At 38.5% G+C, this 21,898-nt stretch overlaps 1 protein-coding gene across 1 annotated transcript in view; it reads right to left on the bottom strand.

Moving 5' to 3' along the window:
• Positions 1-648: 648 nt before the first annotated feature.
• Positions 649-21,898, bottom strand: part of LOC104985400 (complement factor H-like) — a gene marked incomplete at its 5' end in the record, with an annotated part of 33,186 nt that continues 11,936 nt past the window's right edge. Inside the window, 6 exons of the mRNA XM_010835555.1 lie at positions 649-1,397; positions 1,833-2,015; positions 11,605-11,778; positions 12,830-13,006; positions 15,271-15,444; positions 16,647-16,856. Coding sequence (XP_010833857.1) covers positions 1,201-1,397; positions 1,833-2,015; positions 11,605-11,778; positions 12,830-13,006; positions 15,271-15,444; positions 16,647-16,856 — 1,115 coding nt within the window. The remainder of the gene's footprint in view (positions 1,398-1,832; positions 2,016-11,604; positions 11,779-12,829; positions 13,007-15,270; positions 15,445-16,646; positions 16,857-21,898) is intronic.

Below are 21,898 nucleotides of genomic sequence, written 5' to 3'. Positions count from 1 at the left end.
CTGACTTGATGGACGTGAGTCTCAGTGAATTCAGGGATTTGGTGATGGACAAGGAGGCCTGGTGTGCTACGATTCATGGGATCGCAAAGAGTCGGACACGACTGAGCAACTGATCTGATCTGATCTGTGAATTCAACTCTAGCTATACTAAATAGTATCTTACATTTCTTGCCAATATTTTTCTATAAAAATTTATTCAGTGTTTAAAGCAGAGTGTCTTATCTGTGTGTATTTAATGTTCAATTTTTTAATCACATATATGCCATGTTATAGTAGTTATGCAATATGATTCTCATTGTTCTTTGTTTGAATTATGTGTACTTCATAAGCATCTTGTAAAATATTATGAGATCCAATCAGTCCAGGCCAAGGTAAATCAGTCCCGAATGTTCATTGGGAGGACTGATGCTGAAGCTGAAATTCCAATATATTGGCCACCTGATGTGAAGAGCTGACTCCTTTGAAAAGAACCTGATGCAAAGAAAGATTGAAGGAGGGAGGAGAAGGGGACAACAGAGGATGAGATGGTTGGATGGTATCACTGACTCAATGGACATGATTTTGAATAAGCTCTGGGAGTTGCTGATGGACAGGGAGGCCTGGAGTGCTGCAGTGCATGGGGTCACAAAGAGTTGGACACGACTGTTTGACTGAATTGAACAGAAATTATTATGTATTTCATCATTTTTGGTTTATTCATCTATTGATAGATGATCAAAATAAGATAAATTACTTATATTTAATTGCTGAAATAAGTATGACATAGTTTGCTTTTATATGTTTAATAAGTTATATTATCAATATTTTGACTGTTTTCCATTTCTTTCCACACTTTTTTCCCATGTTTTCTAAAACAGAGTTTCAGAAACCCTCAGAAGCAATGGAGAAAGCTTTAAGAAGTTTAGGAAACTGATGGGTGGAAGGAGGCACGAAATTGATTGACTCTAATTTCTTGCTGTAAATGTTTCATGAACAGGACACATAACATTTTGATTTGCCAAGTTTAATGAGGTACTTTTAAGAAGTGATTCATTGGACCCATCTCTCAATTACATTGTCCCCATAATATTTAATACAAACCTGATTTATGATTCAAGATGAGTTAAAAAATACTTCAGAAAATACACAGAATTGAATTAATAAGGAAAAATCTGAATACATGTACATATTTCAGTTTTACAACTGCATTTAGTCAATGTTTTATCCACATTGAGGATACACCACCTTTCCTTCCCGACAAGTTGCTCGAAATGTATGTTTTGGTGTCAGTTGACGATAACCATATTGACACATAAATTCAATAGTATCCTCTGTTTTAGAGTAAATTTTTTTATCGTGTTTCCATCTTAACTGTATGTGATGTTTTCTCATTGTTTCTTCTGAAATTAGACATGCCTCTAAAATTAAAGAAAATAAACATGAACCTTTGAGTAATATGCAAATACTTTCAACAGAATTTCAGGGTTTCAAGAACTTTGGTCCAAAAATTCTTCCTCAAACCTTTTCTAAACCAATACACTGAAAATGTATGATGTAGGTCTCATCATATTTAAAAAATTAATGTTATAAGAATGAGATACTTTGTTTAGTGTAATCATTAAATGTTATAAGATTCATAATGTCAGTTATCATATGAAGAGCTTTCATAAAGGAGCCATTTGTTGCTTGAACATGAAATTTTCTAACTTTATTTCTATATACAGAGATTAATCCTTGGTGTGCAAGCATTAACTGGTTGTTATTTAATCCATAAAAACTCTATTATAAACAGTTAAACATTATGCTGTGTACAAGGATTATCCCAGGATCCAAGAGAAGTTTAAAGCATTTACCTAAGCATTTTGGTGGTTCTGACCACTCTCCATTCCGACATACTACGTTTCTGTTTCCCCGAAGTTCATAGTAGGCCTGACACTGGTACTCAACAATCGATCCTGGAGGATATACTGATTGCAGGAGTGAGGTAATGTCTCCGTTGTCTATTGGTGGAGGAGGCCCACATTTTCCTTGAGAGACTAAAAATAATGGCGTTTGCTTTATTCAAAGACAACTCCTACAGTTTTAAACAAATAAAATAAAAATGCAGCCAAATATGTCATACCAAAACTTAAGATTTCTGATGACAGAAATGATTTATTGAAGGAATTTTAATCACTGAATCAGAAATACACATTTTAAGACCTTATTTTACCACCATGGAAGCACATATAGTACTTTAACAAATATGTCTGCTTTTGCAGTGTCCTGATGTTCAAACATGTTTTCTTTCAGAGTATATGCAGGAAAGATGGATAGCTAAGATAAAAAAAAAAATTACCTTTTTATACAACATGTTGTAATGTCTGTGAAAGGAAACTTTGGCTTCCATTTCTGGACAAGATGAGGTAAAAATATTTGTGCTTATAGCATCTGCTAGGTATTCCTTCTGCCAAATAAAGGACCTGAGCATATTATAAAAACCAACACAGGAGACTGTGAAAAAAGTAGTAAGTCAATCTGCTTAGGGACCTTGGGATTCAAAGAGTTACACTGAAGAGAGTCTTTGGGGTTTTCATTTTGCCTTCTATGTACCTTGAGTGGGCCACAGAGACAGCAACCCAGAAATAATACAAGTTCAGAAAGAAAAAAAAGTCTCATGAAGCAGTTGATCTCTTTAAGAAAAGGCCCGGAAAAGAGTAGCCTAGCAAGATACAGTTTTCACAATACTGAATTAGTCTAGAAATACTACACTAAGTGTGTACACTAAGTTCTTGTGTGCACCAGGACCCAGAGACCCCACAGAGGCTAAGCCAGAATTGTGTCTGAGTGTCTCCTGCAGAAGTATGGGTGAGCAGTGCACTGCTACAGCGGCAGGGGCTCTGGGTGCAGTAGACCTGGGTATTGCATAAGCCCTCTTGGAGGAGGCTGCAATTAACCCCACAACAGAGCCGCCAGAACCTACACAGGACTGCAGAAACAGTTTCTTAGAGGGCACAAACAAAGCCTTGTGCACAAAAGAACCCAGGAGAAAGAAGCAGTGACCCCACAAGAGACTGACCCAGACTTGCTCATCAGTGTCCAGGAGTCCTCAGCAGAGGCATGGGTTAGCGGTGGCCTGCTGCAGGTTTGGGGGCATTGAGTGCAGCAGTGCATGCATAAGACCTGTTGAAGGAGGTCACCAGTATCTTCCTTATCTCCACTACTGTTTGGCCACAGGTCAAAAGACAGGGAGAGAACATGACTCCACCAATCAAGAGAAAATTGAACTAAAGATTTACTGAGCATGACCCCTTCCATCAGACCAAGACCCAGTTTTACCCTGTCAGTCTCTCTCATCAGGAAGCTTCCATAAGCCTGTTATCCTCAACCATCAAAGGGCAGACAGAATGAAAACCACAGTCACAGAAAACTAACCAATCTGATCACATGGACAACAGCCTTGTAGAACTCCATGAAACTCTGAGCCATGCTGTATAAGGCCTTCAAATTGGATGGGTCATGGCAGAGGATTCTGACAAAATGTGGGCCACTAGAGAAGGGAATGCCAAACCACTTCAGTATTCTTGCCTTGGGCACCCCATGAACAGTATGAAAAGGCAAAAAGATATGACACTGAAAGATGAACTCCACAGGTGGGGAGGTGCCCAGTATGTAGATCAGCAGAGAAATAATTGCAGAAAGAAAGAAGAGATGAAGAAAAAGCAAAAATAACATCCAATTGTGGATGTGACTGGTGATCGAAGTAAAGTCTGATGCTGTAAAGAGCACTATTGCATAAGGACCTGGAATATTAGGTCCATGAATCAAGGCAAATTGGAAGTGGTCAAACAGGAGATGACAAGAGTGAACATCGGCATTTTAAAAATCAGCAAAGTGAAATGGACTTGAATGGGTGAATCTGATTCAGGTGACCAGTATATCTACTACTTTGAGCAAGAATCCCTGAGAATTGGAATAGCCATCATAGTCAACAAAACAGTCTGAAATGCAGTGCTTGCATGCAATCTCAATTATGACATAATGATTGATGTTCATTTCCAAGCCAAACCATTGACAAGCACAGTAATCTAAGTATATGCCCTGGATAGTAATGCTAAAGAATCTGAAGTGGAATGGTTTTCTGAAGATGTACAAGGACTTCTAGAACTAACAAGCAAAAAGATGTCCTTTTCATTATATTGGACTGGAATGCAAAAGTGGGAGGTCGAGATACCTGGACTAACAGGCAAGTTTGGCGTTAAGAGTACAAAATGAAGCAGGGCAAAGAGTAACAGAGTTTTGCCAAGAGAACACACTGGTCATAGCAAACATCCTCTTCCAATAATACAAGTGAAAACTCTACACATGGACATCACCAAATGTCCATGGAAAACTTTACACATGGCAATACCAAAGTCAGATTGATGATATTCTTTTCAGCCAAAGGTAGAGAAGCTCTATACAGTCAGCCAAAACAAGACTGGGACCTGACTGTGGCTCAGATCATAAACTCCTTGTTGCCAAATTCATACTTAAATTGAAGAAAGATGTGAAAACCACTAGACATTCAGGCATGACCTAAATCAAATCCCTTACAATTAGAGTTGAAGAGACAAATAGATTCAAGGGATTTGATAAGACAGAATGCCTGAGAATCTATGGACAGTGGTTCCTGACTTTGTACAGGGTGAAGGGATCAAAATCATCCCCAATAAAAAGAAACATAAAAAAGGCAAAATGGTTGCCTCAAGAGGCATTACAAATAGCTGAGAAAAGAAGAGATGTTAAAGGCAAAAGAGAAAAAGAAAGATAAAATGATTTGAATGCAGTGTTCCAAATAGTAACAAGGAGAGATAAGAAAGCCTTCCTCAGTGATCAGTGCAAAGAAATAGAGGGAAATAATAGAATGGGAAAGACTGGAGATCTCTTCAAGAAATTTAGAGATACCAAGGACATTTCATGCAATGATGGGCACTATAAAGGACAAAAATGGTATGTACCTAACAGAAGTAGAAGATACTAAGAAGAGGTGGCAAGAATACACAGAAGAACTATACAAAAAGGATCTTCATGATCCAGATAACCCCAAAGGTGTGATCACCCACCTAGAGCCAGACATCCTAAAATACAAAAGTCAAGTAGGCCTTAGGAAGCATCACTGTGAACAAAGCTAGTGGAGGTGATGGTATTCCAGTTGAGCTATTTCAAATCCTAAAGATGATGCCCTTTAAGTGCTGCACTCAATATGCCAGCAAATTCAGCAGGGAACAAAGGCCTGCAAAATGTCAATTTTCATTCCAATCCCAAAGAAAGGCAATCCCAAAGAATGTTCCAACTATCATACAATTGCATTCATCTCACACGCTGGTAAAGTAATGCTCAAACTTCTCCATGCTAGGCTTCAACACCACGTGACCCATGAAATTCCTGATATTCAAACTGGATTCAGAAAAGGCAGAGAAACCAGAGATCAAATTGCCAACATCCGTTGAATCATCAAAAAAGCATGAGAGGTCCACAAAAAAATCCACTTCTGTTTTATTGACTACACCAAAACCTTTGACTGTGTTGATCACAACAAACTGTGGAAATTAAATAGATGGTAACACCTGACCTGTGGAGAATGCAATGGCAGCCCACTCCAACACTCTTGCCTGGAAAATCCCATGGACAGAGGGGCCTGATGGGCTGCAGTCCATGGGGTCGCTAGGAGTCGGACACAACTGAGCGACTTCACTTTATTTTTTCACTTTCATGCTTTGTAGAAGGAAATGGCAACCCACTCTAGTGTTCCTGCCTGGAGAATCTCAGGGACGGGGAAGCCTGGTGGGCTGCCGTCTATGGGGTCGCACAGAGTCGGACACGACTGAAGCGACTTAGCAGCAGCAGCAGCAGCAACACCTGACCTGCCTCTTGAGAAATCTGTATGCAGGTCAAGAAGCCACAGTTAGAATCAGACATGGAAGAAAAACTGGTTCCAAATCAGGAAAGGAGCACATCAAGTCTGTATACTGTCACCTGCTTACTTAACTTCTATGCAGAGTACGTCATGCAAAATTCCAAGCCAGATGAAGCACAAGCTGGAATCAATATTGTCAGGAGAAATATCAACAACGTCAAACGTGCAGATGGCACCACCCGTATTGCAGAAAGTGAAGAAGAGCTAAAGAGTCTCCTAATGAAAGTGAAAGAGGAGAGTGGAAAAGTTAGCTTAAAAATCAACATTCAGAGAACTAAATCATGGCATCCGGTCCCATCACTTCATAGCAAACAGATGGTGAAACAATGGAAACAGTGAGAGACTTTATTTTGGGGGCTCCAAAATCACTGCAGATGGTGACTGCAGCCATGAAATTAAAAGACACTTGCTCCTCAGAAAAAAGTTATGACCTACCTAGACAGCATATCAAAAAGCAGAGACATTAGTCTGCCAACAAAATTCCACCCAGTGAAAGCTATGAATTTTTCAGTCATCATGTGAGAGTTGGACTATAAAGGAAGCTGAGCACCGAAAAATTGATGCTTTTGAACTGTGGTGTTGAAGAAAACTCTTGAGAGTCCCTTGGAATGCAAGGAGATCAAACCAGTCAATCCTAAAGGAAATCAGTCCTGAATATTTATTGGAAGGACTGATGATGAACCTGAAACTCCAATATTTTGGCCAGCAGATGAAAAGAACTGACTCTTTAGAGAAAACCCTGACACTGGGAAAGATTGAAGGTGGAAGGCTAAGGGGATAACAGAGGATGAGATGGTAGGATGGCATCACTGGCTGGATGGACATGAGGTTAGTTAAGCTCTGGGAGTTGGTGATGGATGGGAAATCCTGGTGTTCTTCATTCCATGGAGGTGCAATGAGTCAGACATGACCAAGCGACTGAACTGGACTAATTTAGTCTAGACACACAATGGCAGAAACCTCAGACCAATTCTTTCCATGCCTTGATCTACAGGGTCCAAGTAAGCAGCTCACATTTCCACCCACATAATGAGCAAACTCTTGAGAGTCCCTTGGACTGCAAGGAGGTCCAAAGAGTCCATCCTAATGGAGATCAGTCCTGGGTGTTCATTGGAAGGACTGATGTTGAAGCTGAAACTCCAATACTTTGGCCACCTCATGCGAAGAGCTGACTCATTGGAAAAGACCCTGATGCTGGGAGGGACTAGGGGCAGGAGGAGAAGGGGACGACAGAGAATGAGATGGCTGGATGGCATCACCGACTCGATGGACATAAGTTTGAGTGAACTCCCAGAATTGGTGATGGACAGGGAGGCCTGGCGTGCTGCAATTCATGTTGTCGCAAAGAGTTGGACATGACTGAGCAACTGAACTGAACTGAACTGAATGAGCGAAGAAGAAACCTCTGCCCTTTCTCCTGGTGTCAGAGGAGGCCAAGTGAGAACCTTGGACTTGCACCCTCCATGGCAGTTATGGAGGCCCGATTAATGAAGGAGTCCAAAAACATCCTTAGTCCCAAGATATAAAACTCAAGTGTCTGAATACAGTTGAAAATCATTTATCAGACCAAAGACCAGGTAAACCTCAAAAGAGAAATAGCAATCAACAGAAGACAACACTGAGATGACACAGATATTGAAATCATTGGATGATGGTTTTTAAATATCTAGTCCAATTGGTAGAACTAGAAAATAGATTATTAGAAAACCACTTGGATTGATAATATTTTGCGGATGGCAGAATGATCAATAAGTTTGAATATTAACTAACCTTGAAAATAGACGAAAAAAAAAAAAAAAAAACAGACATAGCTTCAAGGACCTGTGGGAGGATAGCAAAGAAGGTTGAACATGAAGTTGAAAATAAAGAATAAGCGATAAAAAAAATAATAATAATGGCTGACTTCCCTATGCGATCATTTTCTGATGGTCTAAATGGAAAGGAAATCCAAAAGAATGGGGAAATGTGTATATGTACGTGTAAATGTACATTCATTTTGATTACAGTGAAACTAACACTATATTGCATAGGAAATACACTCCAAAACTTTTTTTTAAAATAATGGCTGATAATTTCTCCAATACGGCATATGACTTAGTGACTAACCAAAAACAACAATTACATACTAAAACTGCTCAGTGAATTCCAAATGGGATGGAGCCAAAAAACTTAATGTCAAGATACATCATAATCAGTTCCTGTTGTGTTGTTCAGTCGCTCAATTGTTTCTGACTCTTTGCAACCCCATGGATTGTAGAAAGCCCAGCTTCCCGGTCCTTCATTAACTCCCAGAATTTGCTCAAAGTCATGTCCATTCTGTCGATCATGCCATCCAACCATCTCATCCCCTGATGTCCCTTTTCCTCTGTGCTTAATCTTTTCCAATATCAGGTTATTTTCCAATGAGTCAGCTCTTCTCATCAGGTGGCCAAAATACTGGAGCTTCAGCTTCAGCATAAGTCTTTCCAATGAATATTCAGGACTGATTTCTTTTAGGATTCACTGGCTTGATCTCCTTGCAGTCTAAGGGACTCTCCAGAGTCTTTTCCAGCACCACAGTTCAAAAAATCAGTTCTTTGGTACTCAGCCTTCTTTGTGGTCAAACATTCACATCCATACATGACTGTTTGAAAAAGCATAACTTTGACAATATGAACCTTTGTTGGTAAAGTGATGTCTCTGCTTCTTACCATGCTGTCGAGGTTTTCATAGCTTTACTTCCAAGGAGTCTTAATTTCATGGCTGCAGTCAGCATCTACAGTGATTGTGAAGCTGAAAAGAATGAAGTCTGTCACTGTGTCCATTTTCCCCCATTTTTGATGTACAGTGATGGATCCCATTACCATGATCTTCGTTTTTTGAATGTGGTTTTAAGCTAGCTTTTTCAATCTCCTCTTTCACCATTATCAAGAGGCTCTTTTGTTCCTCTTTGCTTTCTGCCATTAGTGTGATGTCATCTGTGTATCTGAGGTTATTGGCATTTTTCCTGGCAATCTTGATTCCAGCTTGTGCTTTTTCCAGCCTGATATTTTTTTTTAAGGTTAAATATAATAAGAGTATGATTTCCCTGTTGATTTTATTACAGTTGTGCAAAATTGTCATCTGATATGGTGCTCAATGTACATAGAGAGGGTACTACAGACATTTATGTTAAAAATGTGGAGAGAACTAATAAATCTAAATGGAAGTAAGCATTCCACATTTTATCTGAGGTGGTAAAATGTCAGCAACAGTAGGGAGTGATAAACTGCCTGCTGCTTCTAAGTCACTTCAATCGTATCCGACTTTGTGTGACCCCAAAGACGGCAGCCCCCCAGGCTCCCCAGTCCCTGGGATTTTCCAGGCAAGAGTACTGGAGTGGGGTGCCATTGCCTTCTCCGGATAAACTACATATGTGTATCTTAATACCTAGAGAGACTAAGAAAACCATGCAAAGACATATACTCAAAAACAATGCAGATCCAAGTCAAATTATTTTACAATGTTCAAAAATCCCCAAGGAAGTCAAGAAAAGAAAAACGTTGAGAATTGAAGGAAACACACACAAAACAAAGAAGAAAATGGCAGACTGTCCTTAATAGTTAATAAGTCACTGTAAATATAAATGGTCCTAAATACATCAATTAAAAACCTGAAAATGGCAGGGTAGACACCTAAACAAGAATCAGCTGTATGTTGTCTAAAAAAAAAGTATCTTCAAACATGAAAACATGTTCAAGTGGAGATTGCAAAAATTACACACCAGGAAAAAGTTAACTTGAAAAATTAGAAGTGGTAATGTACATGGAACAACAGACTGGTTTCAAATAAGAAAAGGCTGTATATTGTCACCTTGCTTATTTAACTTATATGCAGAGTACATCATGAGAACTGCTGGGCTGGAAGAAGCACAAGCTGGAATGAAGATTGATGGGAGAAATATCAATCACATCAGATAGGCAGATGACACCATTCTTATGGCAGAAAGTGAAGAGGAACTAAAAAGCCTCTTGAGAAAGTGAAAGAGGAGAGTGAAAAAGTTGGCTTAAAACTCAATATTCAGAAAACGAAGATCATGGCATCTGGTCCCACCACTTCATTGCAATAGATGGGGACATAGTGGAAACAGTGTCAGACTTTATTTTAGGGGGCTCTCAAATCACTGCAGATGGTGATTGCAGCCGTTAAATTAAAAGACACTTACTCCTTGGAAGGAAAGTTATGACCAACCTAGATAGTATATTGAAAGGCAGAGATATTACTTTGCCAATAAAAGTCCATCTAGTCAAGACTATGTTTTTTCCAGTGGTCATGTATGGATGTGAGAGTTGGACTGTGAAGAAATCTGAGTGCCAAAGAATTGATGCTTTTGAACTGTGGTGTTGGAGAAGACTCTTGTGAGTCCCTTGGACTGCAAGGAGATCCAACCAGTCCATCTTAAAGAAAATCAGTTCTGGGTGTTCATTGGAAGGACTGATGCTGAAGCTGAAACTCCAATACTTTGGCCACCTCATGCAAAGAGTTGACTCATTGGAAAAGACCCTGATGCTGGGAGGGATGGGGGGCAGGAGGAGAAGGGGATGACAGAGGATGAGATGGCTGGATGGCATCGCTGACTCGATGGACATGAGTTTGAGTGAACTCTGGGAGTTGGTGATGGACAGGGAGGCCTGGCGTGCTGTGATTCATGGGGTCTCAAAGAGTCGGACATGACTGAGCGATTGAACTGAACTGAACTGAATGTACTTCTTGGTTTTGATTCCCATCCTGGCTTATCTCTAAACACTGAAGTGTCCCAGTACCAAGTTCAGACTCTTTATTTTTATGTGTACACTCATTTCCTGAATGAGTTCAGCTAGTTATTGTTCAGTCACCAAGTCATGTCTACTACTTTGTGACCCCATGGACTGCTCATGCCAGGTTTCCAGGTCCCTGACCTCTCCCAGAGTTGCCTAAGTTCATGTCCATTGAATCGGTGATGTCACCCAAATAGCTCACCTTCTGTCACCCTCTTCTCTGTCTGCCTTCAACCTTTCCCAGTTTAGGGTCTTTTCCAATTAATCAGCTATTCAAATCAAGCTTAACTTGAGGATTTTGAACATAACCTTACTAGCATGGGAGATGACTGCAACTGTCTGGTGATCTGAACATTTTTTAGTACTGCCCTTCTTGGGAATTGGTGAGGATTGACCTTTTCCACTCCTGTGACTACTGCTGGGTTTCCCAAATTTGCTGATGTAATGAGTGTAGCACTTTTGTAGCATCATCCTGTAGGATTTTAAATAGCTCTGCTGGAACTCAGCTAGCAACCTTTCTTTAAATATGATCCATAGGTACAGCTGCCCACATCTATGTCAGATTTTGTGATCAGCTGCTTATTCCATGTCTCAAAGTGGAATTTCTTGGGCTGTTAAATGTAACTATGGTATCTTTTACACACTTATCTTCAGAAAACAACTGACTATCTTAATGATTTAAGACAGGAAATGTCCCATGATTCCAACTGCTCAAATCTGGTCAACGCTGTCATACAATAAACATGTTAGACTACATATTAAGACCACAAAAGAACTGGGTTTTCAGCACCATTTTTTTTTTTTTGCAACTAAAAATTATTCCAGAAAGGCTACTTCATCCTAATTTTGATTCAATATATCTTGTTATTATATTCTCTAAATTGGGTGGACAGGGTGAGTAAGATACTCTACCTTTACACTGAGGTGGTTCTGTCCAAATTCCATTCAAACATATGACTTCTATCTCTCCAAAAAGGTCATAATTCCCAATGCATTCGTAACGTGCTCTCTCACCACTCTGATATCTAGACTTCTGATTGTGTATAATAGCGTTTTCCACTTGAGGTGGATTCACACAGGAAACATCTGAATAGAAAGATAAAAAAGTATCTCTAATATAATGATTATCATGAACAGCAAGGAGGAAATAGGATGTCAAATATATTCCATGGTTGTCTTGATTCAACAGTTAATCTGTCATGAAAGACTGCTAATTGTCATCAGTTTATAAGTAAGGTTAAGGGAAAGGAAATAAAGCAATATTTTTCAGCATGAATTAAACTTCTGTACCTTAATTCTCTCCCCTATACTTCACTAGAAAAGTGATACACAATTTTTAGGGCACTGAAAAGAAGAGTTTTCCTGGAAATCTCTTTTTGAGGTTAGTAAAAAAAAACTATAACGTATATAAATTCAAAATGAATTTATCAACAATAAGCAAAACATAATAAAAATATCATTTGACATCAAGATTTGGTTTACATTCATCCTGTTTATGAAATATAACTTTAGGGCCTTACAGAAAATAAACACAGTAGGTTCTTCTTTAGGGACTTGATCAAGAATTAACACACTCTGAAGAATACTATAGTTGCAAGGAGAAGATGATTAATTAAAGATTTGAACAGAAGATCTGGAAAAATAATAGAAAAATAAAGTGTAAATTTAGAAAACTATATTTTAATGATATTTTGGGGCAAATGCTAAGGACACCACCATCTATTATGTGCATTCCTCATATGATTCAGGGGATGAAGAAGCTGTAACTACAAGAGGCTGTAGCCATGGGTCCTAAACTGAAATATACACAGAATTCCTTGGGAATCATCAAGACATTATCAGAGTTGCAGCCCCAGAGGTTTAGATTCAACAAGTCTGAGTGAGCCTGTGAATCTACTTGTATATCTAACAGTTTACAGAATGTGCTGAGAATGCTCTGCCAGGACTGTGCTTTAAGAACTATCAGGCTACAACACCAAACACTTTGAACACAAGTCCATCTCTTTTTATGTTTAGGCACAAACTGCTTTTGACCTGGCCTAAAAGTAATCTATGTCCATTTAATGATAGTGGAGGCAATTTTCTACATTATATTACTTCAGATACTTATATAAATCTTAAAAGTTTACCAAAGTACCTCTACATGCTGGCCTTCCTATCCATTTGCTCTTAATACACTGTATAGTATTAGGTCCATCCAACTGATAATATGATAGACACTTAAAAGCCACTTGTTCTCCTGACCTATAGAAATCCTTCTCCCTATCTATGAGTACAGCATCCTCAAAGGTGGGCAAGTTAACACAATTTGTGCCTGAAATAAAAAAGAATATGCATTTGTTTAGTACATCCTTAAAGATTCATAGCCACCGTTGATTATATTCCAGAAAATAAATAGTTACATATCAAACCAATGAATATTTACAGCATTTCTCTTATACCTAGAGACAAGTGTCGGAAATCTTGATTTAGTCACATTGACTGTCTCTATATTATCAAAAAAACAACATGGGAATGGTGACTTTCTAAGATGTAGAGCTCCATACTTCTCAAATTTAAATTCTCTTCTCACATGACAGCTCATCTAAATTATGAATGTTTCTATTTTTGCCTTATCAAAATATGTTACCTTGCATTATGTTAAATGTCTTAGAAAATTTCATATTACAAAGAAATGATTGATTAAAAAAAACAGCAAATTGGGTAGTGATAAGAGCAGAGTTCAGCCATAGTACCAGAACAGAGACCTGAAATCTGTGATGTATATCAGAGGATGTTCAAACTGCACCTTAAATGATGTGAAACTGAGATAATTTAGTTAGTGTTATCAAACTGCCAACCTCCATTGGATCACAGAAAAAGCAAGGGAATTCCAGAAACACATCTACTTCTGCTTCATTGACTATGCTAAAGCCCTTGATTGTGTGGATCACAACAAACTGTGGAAAATTCTTGAAGAGATGGGAATACCAGACCACCTTACCTTCCTCCTGAGAAAACTCTATGTGGGTGAAGAAGTATCAGTTAGATCTGTACATGGACAATTGACTGGGTCAAAATTGGAAAAAGAGTACTTTAAGGGTGTATATTGTCATCCTGCTTATTTAACTTATATGCAGCATATATCATGCAAAATACCTGGCTGGATGAAGCTCAAGGTGGCATCAAGATTGCCAGGAGAAATACCAATAACCTCAACTATGCCTCAGATGACACCACCTTAAGGGCAGAAAGTAAAGAGGAACTAAAGGGGCTCTTGGTGAAGGTGAAAGAAAAGACTGAAAATGCTGGCTTAGAACTCAACATTCAGAAAATGGAGATCATGGCACCTGGTCCCATCACTGCATGGCAAATAGATGGGGAAAAAATGAAAACAGTGACAGACTTCATTTTCTTGGGTTCTAAAATCACTGCAGTTTGTGACTGCAGCCATGAAATTAAACGGTGCTTGCTCCCTGGAAGAAAAGCTATAACAAACCTCGAGAGCGTATTAAAAAGCAGAGCCATCACTTTGCCACAAAAGTCCACCTAGTCAAAGCTATGACTTTTCCAGTAGTCATGGACGAATTTGAGAGTTGGACAATAAAGAAGCCTGAGTGCCAAAAAATTGATACTTTTGAACTGTGGTGCTGGAGAAGAGTCTTGAGAGTCCCTTGCACTTCAAGATCAAGCCAGTCAACCCTAAAAGAAATCTATCCTGAATATTCATTGGAAGGACTGATGCTGAAGCTGAAGCTCCAATACTTTGGTCACCTGATGAAAGTGAAAGTGAAACTGAGTGAAGTCGCTCAGTCGTGTCCGACTCTTTGAGACCCCACGGACTGTAGCTTACCAGGCTCCTCCGTCCATGGGATTTTCCAGCAAGAGTACTGGAGTGGGTTGCCATTTCCTTCCCCAGAGGATCTTCCCAACCCAGGGATTGAACCCAGGTCCCCCACATTGTAGGTAGATGCTTTACCATTTGAGCCATCAGGGAAGTCACCTGATACAAAGAGCCAACTCATTGGAAAAGGCCCTAATGCTGGGAAAGATTGAGGATAGGAGGAGAAGGGGATTGCAAAGGATGAGATGGTTGAGTGGCATCACCAGATCAATGGACATGAGTTTAAGCAAATGCCAGGAGACAGTGAAGGACAGGGACACCTGGCTTCCTACAGTCCATGAGGTTGCAAAGAGCCAGAAATGACTGAATAATTAACTGCAACAACAAATCAAACTTTCTCTGGTAGCTCAGATGGTAAAGCGTCTGCCTACAATGCAGGAGACCTGAGTTCGATCCCTGGGTCGGGAAGATCCCCTGGAGACAGAAATGGCAACCCACTCCAGTATTCTTGCATGGAGAATTCCATGGACCGAGGAGCTTGTTAGGCTACAGTCCATGGAGTCACAAAGTGTTGGACACGACTGACAGACTTCACTTTATTATTTCTAGGGTTATTAATTCTCTACCAGAATTTAGAACTTTCCATAGATACCTTGTTAAATTATAGAATCACTGTTTAGTTTCATATTTGTGCCATTTTTGCTTTGAATTAAAAGATATTTGTCAGCTTAAGAATAAAAGGGAAAACACTATACTTATACAATCTTGTGAACAAGACCATTCCCCTCCTAAACATCTTATAGATGCAGGTCCATCAGTTCCAAATCCTTCATCACATTTGTAAGTAACTTCTTCTCCATATTGGTAACTGTCTTTATTGTGAGATACAACACCATTCAGAATATAAGGTGGAATTCCACAAGGAATTCCTGGGAAGAAATGAAAAAAAATTGATTTCATGTTTTGCTAATTTTGAAATTTAACTTGATGTACTGGTCAACAGCCTATTCAAAAGCAGAGACATGACTTTGCCAACAAAGTTCCGTCTAGTCACGGCTATAGTTTTTCCAGTGGTCATGTATGATGTGAGAGTTGGACTGTGAAGAAGGCTGAGCACCAAAGAATTGATGCTTTTGAACTATGGTGTTGGAGAAGACTCTTGAGAGTCCCTTGGACTGCAAGGAGATCCAACCAGTCATTCTAAAGGAGATCAGTTTTGGGTGTTCTTTGGAAGGAATGATGCTAAAGCTGAAACTCCAGTACTTTGGCCACCTCATGTAAAGAGTTGACTCATTGGAAAAGACCCTGATGCTGGGAGGGATTGGGGGAAAGAGGAGAAGGGGACAACAGGGGATGAGATGGCTGGATGGCATCACTGACTCGATGGACATGAGTCTGAGAGAACTCCAGGAGTTGCTGATGGACAGGGAGGCCAGGTGTGCTGCAATTCTTGGGGTCACAAAGAGTCGGACATGACTGAGTGACTGAACTGAACTGAACTGGTCAATATATTTGGTAATTTTACTTGAAAATAATAAATAATTATACAGGAACCTCCATGATATGGGAGCAAAGTGCACAAATTTTTCCTAAAATCACCATTCTGGTGTGTGTCCACTTGAGCAAGAACTTGAAACAGAAATTATCAATATATGACAGAAACCATCAGTGCTCTCTAATCAATCATGAGTAATAAAAGAAAAACACATTGAGACTCCAAACATCAACTCAGGAAAAGTACTATATATTGTATAAAATTAAAAGGGATATTTTAGGGAAGACATACGACATATTTTTGAAACTTGATAGGAATATAAAAAGGTTTACTAATATGAATAGTTAGGTTTAATTTTAGTGCACATCCAGTGTTAATACAAAATAATTGCCAGATTGAACAGTGATTCTATATAGAAGAAACAAATTTTCAATTAGAAAAATGATTAATTTTATATGTCAAATTTTATTTAACATATAAATATATACATTTTATTTTCATACATAAATGACCCATAAATAGATGTTACTTGATGCATTTAGAAATCTAAAGGATCAAGTCTCATGACTTTGATGACAATTGATTAGTTTAATGAATGATACTGAAAACAGAGTTTGGTTTGCCTAGTGTCCTCACCTATGCACTGAGGTGGAGAGCTCCACTTTCCCATGTGGCATATTATCACATTATTTTCAGATATCTTGAAGCCTTCTTCACAAGTATAACTTAACTTCGTGCCATGTGCATACAGCCTTTGTTCATGTATTTCTCTCCTTTCTTCTGCAGAGCTAGATGAGTTAATGGTTCCATGGTCTATTTGAGGTGGTTGAGAACATCCAGTATTTTCTGTATGAAGTACAGAGGTCAAAGAGTAAAGTACAAATATAATCTTTAAATTAAAAATATTAATACAATCAAATATTACTTTGGATTTTAAAATAAGAATTAAACAAAAAGAATACTCGGAACAAGTTAAAGGATTTTAAAACGGACAAATATTTGAAACTTGCAAGCTATTTGTCTCCATAAACACAATGCTACTACTACTTGTTCAGTATGCCCCTTCATCCTTTTTGAAATGAATTTCTTATTGAAATGTTGGATGTATAACAGTATGTTAGCTTCAAATGGGCTACAAAATGATTTTACTTTTACATACATTATAAAATGACTAGCAGTATGTCTAGTAGCAATCTGTCCATATCAAATTTATTACAATATTATTGACCATATTCTGTATGCTGTATATTACATCCCCCTGGCTTCTTTATTACATAACTGGAGTTTGTACTTCTAAATCCCCTGTATCTACCTTGCCAACCCCCTCCTCTTTTCTTGCAACAACTCATTACTTTTTTGTATCCATATGAGACTGTTTTCCTTTGATTTTGTTTTATTTTTAGATTCCATAAATAAGTGAAATCATGTGGCATTTGTCTTTTTCTATCTTACCTACTTCACTTAAAATAATACATGCTAGACACATATATGCTGCTGGAAATGTTTCATATTTTATGGCTTGGTTATAGTTCATATTGCATGTATATATATAAAACATCTTCTTTATCTACCTATCAGTGGACTTTCTAGGTTGCTTGCAAATCCTGGTCATTCAATGCAATGAACATTGGAGTACATATATCTTTTTAGATTAGTGTTTTTGTTTCCTTTGAATAAATACCCAGTAGTGGAATTGCTGGATCATACAGCAGTTCTATTTTTATTTTTTAAAGGAAACGCTATCCTCTTTTCCATAGCAACTCTGCCTGTTTACAACCCTACCAACAGTGCACAAATATTCCCTTTTCTTCACATCTTTGACAACACTTGATATTGTCCTTTTCATGGTAGCCATTATGACAGGTGTGAAGGGACATCACACTATGGTTGCAATATGGTTTTCCTGGATACAGTAGTCTTGGGTGCAAGTTTTTTTCCTTTCATCTCTTTGTATATGTTGTACCAGTCCCCTGTGACCAAAAAAATAGATTCTTCAGAAGCTGTTGATACTTGTAAGAGTCTCCTTGTAGGTAACTACTGCCTTTTCTCTTGAAGGAGAAGAGGGTGACAGAGGATGAGATGGTTGGATGGCATCACCAATTCAATGGACATGAACTTTGGCAAACTCTGGGAGATGGTAAGAGACAGGGAAGCCTGGCCTGTTGCAGTCCATGGGGTCACAAAGTGTTGGACATGACTTGGCAATAGAACAACAACTTTTAAAATATTAATTAATTTATTTTAATTGGAGGCTAACTACAATATTTTAGTTTTTTGCCATACATTGACGTGAGTCAGCCACGGGTATACCCCCATCCTGAACCCCCCTCCCACCTCCCTCCCTATCCCATCCCTCTGGGTTGTCCCAGTGCACCAGCTTTGAGTGCTCTGTTTCATACATCAAACTTAGAGTGGTGATCTATTTCACATATGGTAATATGCATGTTTCAATGCTATTCTTTCAAATCATCCCCACCTCGCTTTCTCCCACAGAGTCCAAAAGTCTGTTCTTTATATCTGTGTCTCTTTTGCTGTCTCACATATGGGGTCGTGGTGACCATCTTTCTAAATTCCATATATATTCATTAATATACTATATTGGTGTTTTTCTTTCTGACTTATATCACTGAATAATAGGTTCTAGTTTCATCCACCTCATTAGAAATGATTCAAATGTGTTCTTTTTAACACCTGTCTAATATTCCTTTGTGTATATGTACCACTGATTTCCTATCCATTTTTTTCTGCCAATGGGCATCTAGGTTGCTTTCATGTCCTAGCTATTGTACACAGTGCTATGATGAACATTGTGGTACACGTGTCTTTCAATTCTGGTTTCCTCAGTGTGTGTGCCTAGCACTGGGATTGCTGGGTTGTATGGCAGATCTATTTTCAGTTTTTTAAGAAACCTCCACACTGTTCTCCAAAGTGGCTGTACTAGTTTGCATTTCCACCAACAGTGTAAGAGGGTTCACTTTTCTCTGTACCCTCTTTAGCATTTATTGTTTGTAGACTTTTGATAGCAGTCATTTTGACCAGCATGAGATGGTACCTCATTGTGGTTTTGATTTGCAACTCTCTGATAATGAGTAATGTTGAACATTTTTTCATGTGCTTATTAGACATCTGAATCACTTCTTTGGAGAAATGTCTGTATATTTTTTGGCCTATTTTTGGATTGGATCATTTATTTTTCTGGTATTGTTGTTTATATACTTTTGAGATTAGTTCTTTGTCAGTTGCTTCACTTGCTATTATTTACGCGTACTCTGAAGGCTGTCTTTTCACCTTTATTACAGTTTCCTTTGATGCACAAAAGCTTTTAAGTTTAATTAAGTCCCATTTGTTTATTTTTGCTTTTATTTCCATTACTATGGAAGGTGGGTCATAGAGAATCTGCTGTGATTTATGTCAGAGAGTGCTTTGTGTAAGTTTTCCTGTAGGAGTTTTATAGCTTCTGTTCTTACATTTAGATCTTTAATCCATTTTGAGTTTATTTTTGCGTATAGTTAGAAAGTGTTCTAGTTTCATTATTTTACAAGTGGTTGACCAGTTTTCCCAGCACCACTTGTTAAAGTGATTGTCTTTTCTCCATTTTATATTTTTGTCTCCTTTGTCAAAGATAAGGTGTCCATAGGTGTGTGGATTTATCTTTGGACTTTCTTTTTGTTCCATTGATCTATATTTCTGGCTTGTGCCAGTACCATACTGTCTTGATGACTGTAGCTTTGTGGTATAATCTGAAGTCAGTCGTGTTGATTCCTCCAGTTCCATTCTTCTTTCTTAAGATTGTTTTGGTTATTCGAGATTCTTTTGTATTTCCATCAGATCAGATCAGATCAGTCGTTCAGTCGTGTCCGACTCTTTGCGACCCCATGAATCGCAGCACACCAGGCCTCCCTGTCCATCACCAACTCTTGGAGTTCACTGAGACTCACGTTCATCGAGTCAGTGAAGCCATCCAGCCATCTCATCCTCTGTCGTCCCCTTCTCCTCTTGCCCCCAATCCCTCCCAGCATCAGAGTCTTTTCAAATGAGTCAACTCTTCACATGAGGTGGCCAAAGTATTGCAGTTTCAGCTTTAGCATCATTCCTTCCAAAGAAATCCCAGGGCTGATCTCCTTCAGAATGGACTGATTGGATCTCCTTGCAGTCCAAAGGACTCTCAAGAGTCTTCTCCAGCACCACAGTTCAAAAGCATCAATTCTTTGGTGCTCAGCCTTCTTCACAGTCCAACTCTCACATCCATACATCACCACAGGAAAAACCATAGCCTTGACTAGACGAACCTTTGTTGGCAAAGTAATGTCTCTGCTTTTGAATATGCTATCTATGTTGGTCATAACTTTCCTTCCAAGGAGTAAGCGTCTTTTAATTTCATGGCTGCAGTCACCATCTGCAGTAATTTTGGAGCCCAGAAAAATAAAGTCTGACACTGTTTCCACTGTTTCCCCATCTATTTCCCATGAAGTGATGGGACCAGATGCCATGATCTTCGTTTTCTAAATGTTGAGCTTTAAGCCAACTTTTTGGTTGTTAAATCATCTGTTCTAGTTGTATGAAAATTGCCACTGGAGCTTGATAAGGATTGCATTGAATGTATAGATTGCTTTGGGTACTATACTCATTTTCACTATGTGGATTTTTCTGATCCATGAACATGGTGTATTTCTCCATCTATTTTTGTCATCTTTTATATCTTTCATCAGTGTTTTATAGCTTTTTATATATAAGTATTTTTTTTTCTTTAGGTAGACTTACTCCTAAGTATTTTATTCTTTTCATTGCAATGGTGAATGGGATCGTTTCTTTAATTTTTCTTTCTGTTTTCTCATTGTTAATGTATAGGAATGCAAGGGATATCTGTGTATTAATTTTGTATCCTGAAACTTTACTATATTCATTTCTTAGCCTCAGTAATTTTCTGGTGGTGTCTTTAGTGTTTACTATGTAGAGAATCATGTCATCTGCAAACAGAGTTTACTTCCTCTTTTTCAATCTGGATTCCTTTTATTTCCATTTCTTCTGTGATTACTGTCACTCAAACTTTCAAAACTATGTTGAATAGTAGTGGTGAGAGTGGGCACCCTTGTCTTGTTCCTGATCTTAGGGGGAATGCTTTCAATTTTTTGCCATTGAAGATAATGTTTGTTGTGGGTTTATCATATATGGCTTTTATTATGTTGAGGTATGTTCCTTCTATGCCTGCTTTCTGGAGAGTTTTTTATCATAAATGGATTTTGTATTTTTTTAAAGGCTTTCTTTGTATATATTGAGATAATCATATGTTTTTTATATTTTAATTTATTAATTTTGTATATCACATTGATTGATTTACAAATATTGAAGAAATCTTACATCCCTGGAATAAAACCCACTTGGTCATGATGTATGATTTTTCTAATATGTTGCTGGATTCTGTTTGCTAGAATTTTGTTGAAGAGTTTAGCGTCTATGTTCATCAGCGGTATTGGCCTATAGTTTTCTTTCTTTGTGGCATTTTTGTCTGGTTTTGGAATTAGGGTGATAGTGACCTCAGAGAATCAATTTGGGAGTTTATCTTCCTCTGCAGTTTTCTGAAGAATTTGAGTAGGATCACTTGAGTTCAGTTCAGTCACTCAGTGGTGTCTGACTCTTTGTGGCCTCATGAATTGCAGCACACCAGGCCTCCGTATCCATCACCAATTCCCAGAATTCACCCAAACTCATGTCCATCGAGTCAGTGATGCCATACAGCCATTTCATACTGTGTCATCCCCTTTTCCTCCTGCCCCCAATCCCTCCCGCATCAGAGTCTTTTCCAATGAGTCAAATCTTCACATGAGGTGGCCAAAGTATTGCAGTTTCAGCTTTAGCATCAGTCCTTCCAAAGAAATCCCAGGGCTGAT

This window comes from Bison bison, unplaced genomic scaffold (genome assembly GCF_000754665.1).
Source record: "Bison bison bison isolate TAMUID 2011002044 unplaced genomic scaffold, Bison_UMD1.0 scf7180017845550, whole genome shotgun sequence".
NCBI classification, from domain to species: domain Eukaryota; kingdom Metazoa; phylum Chordata; class Mammalia; order Artiodactyla; family Bovidae; genus Bison; species Bison bison.
The sequence above is the reverse complement of the archived record's forward strand: the minus strand, read 5'-3'. Positions and strand labels throughout refer to the sequence as shown.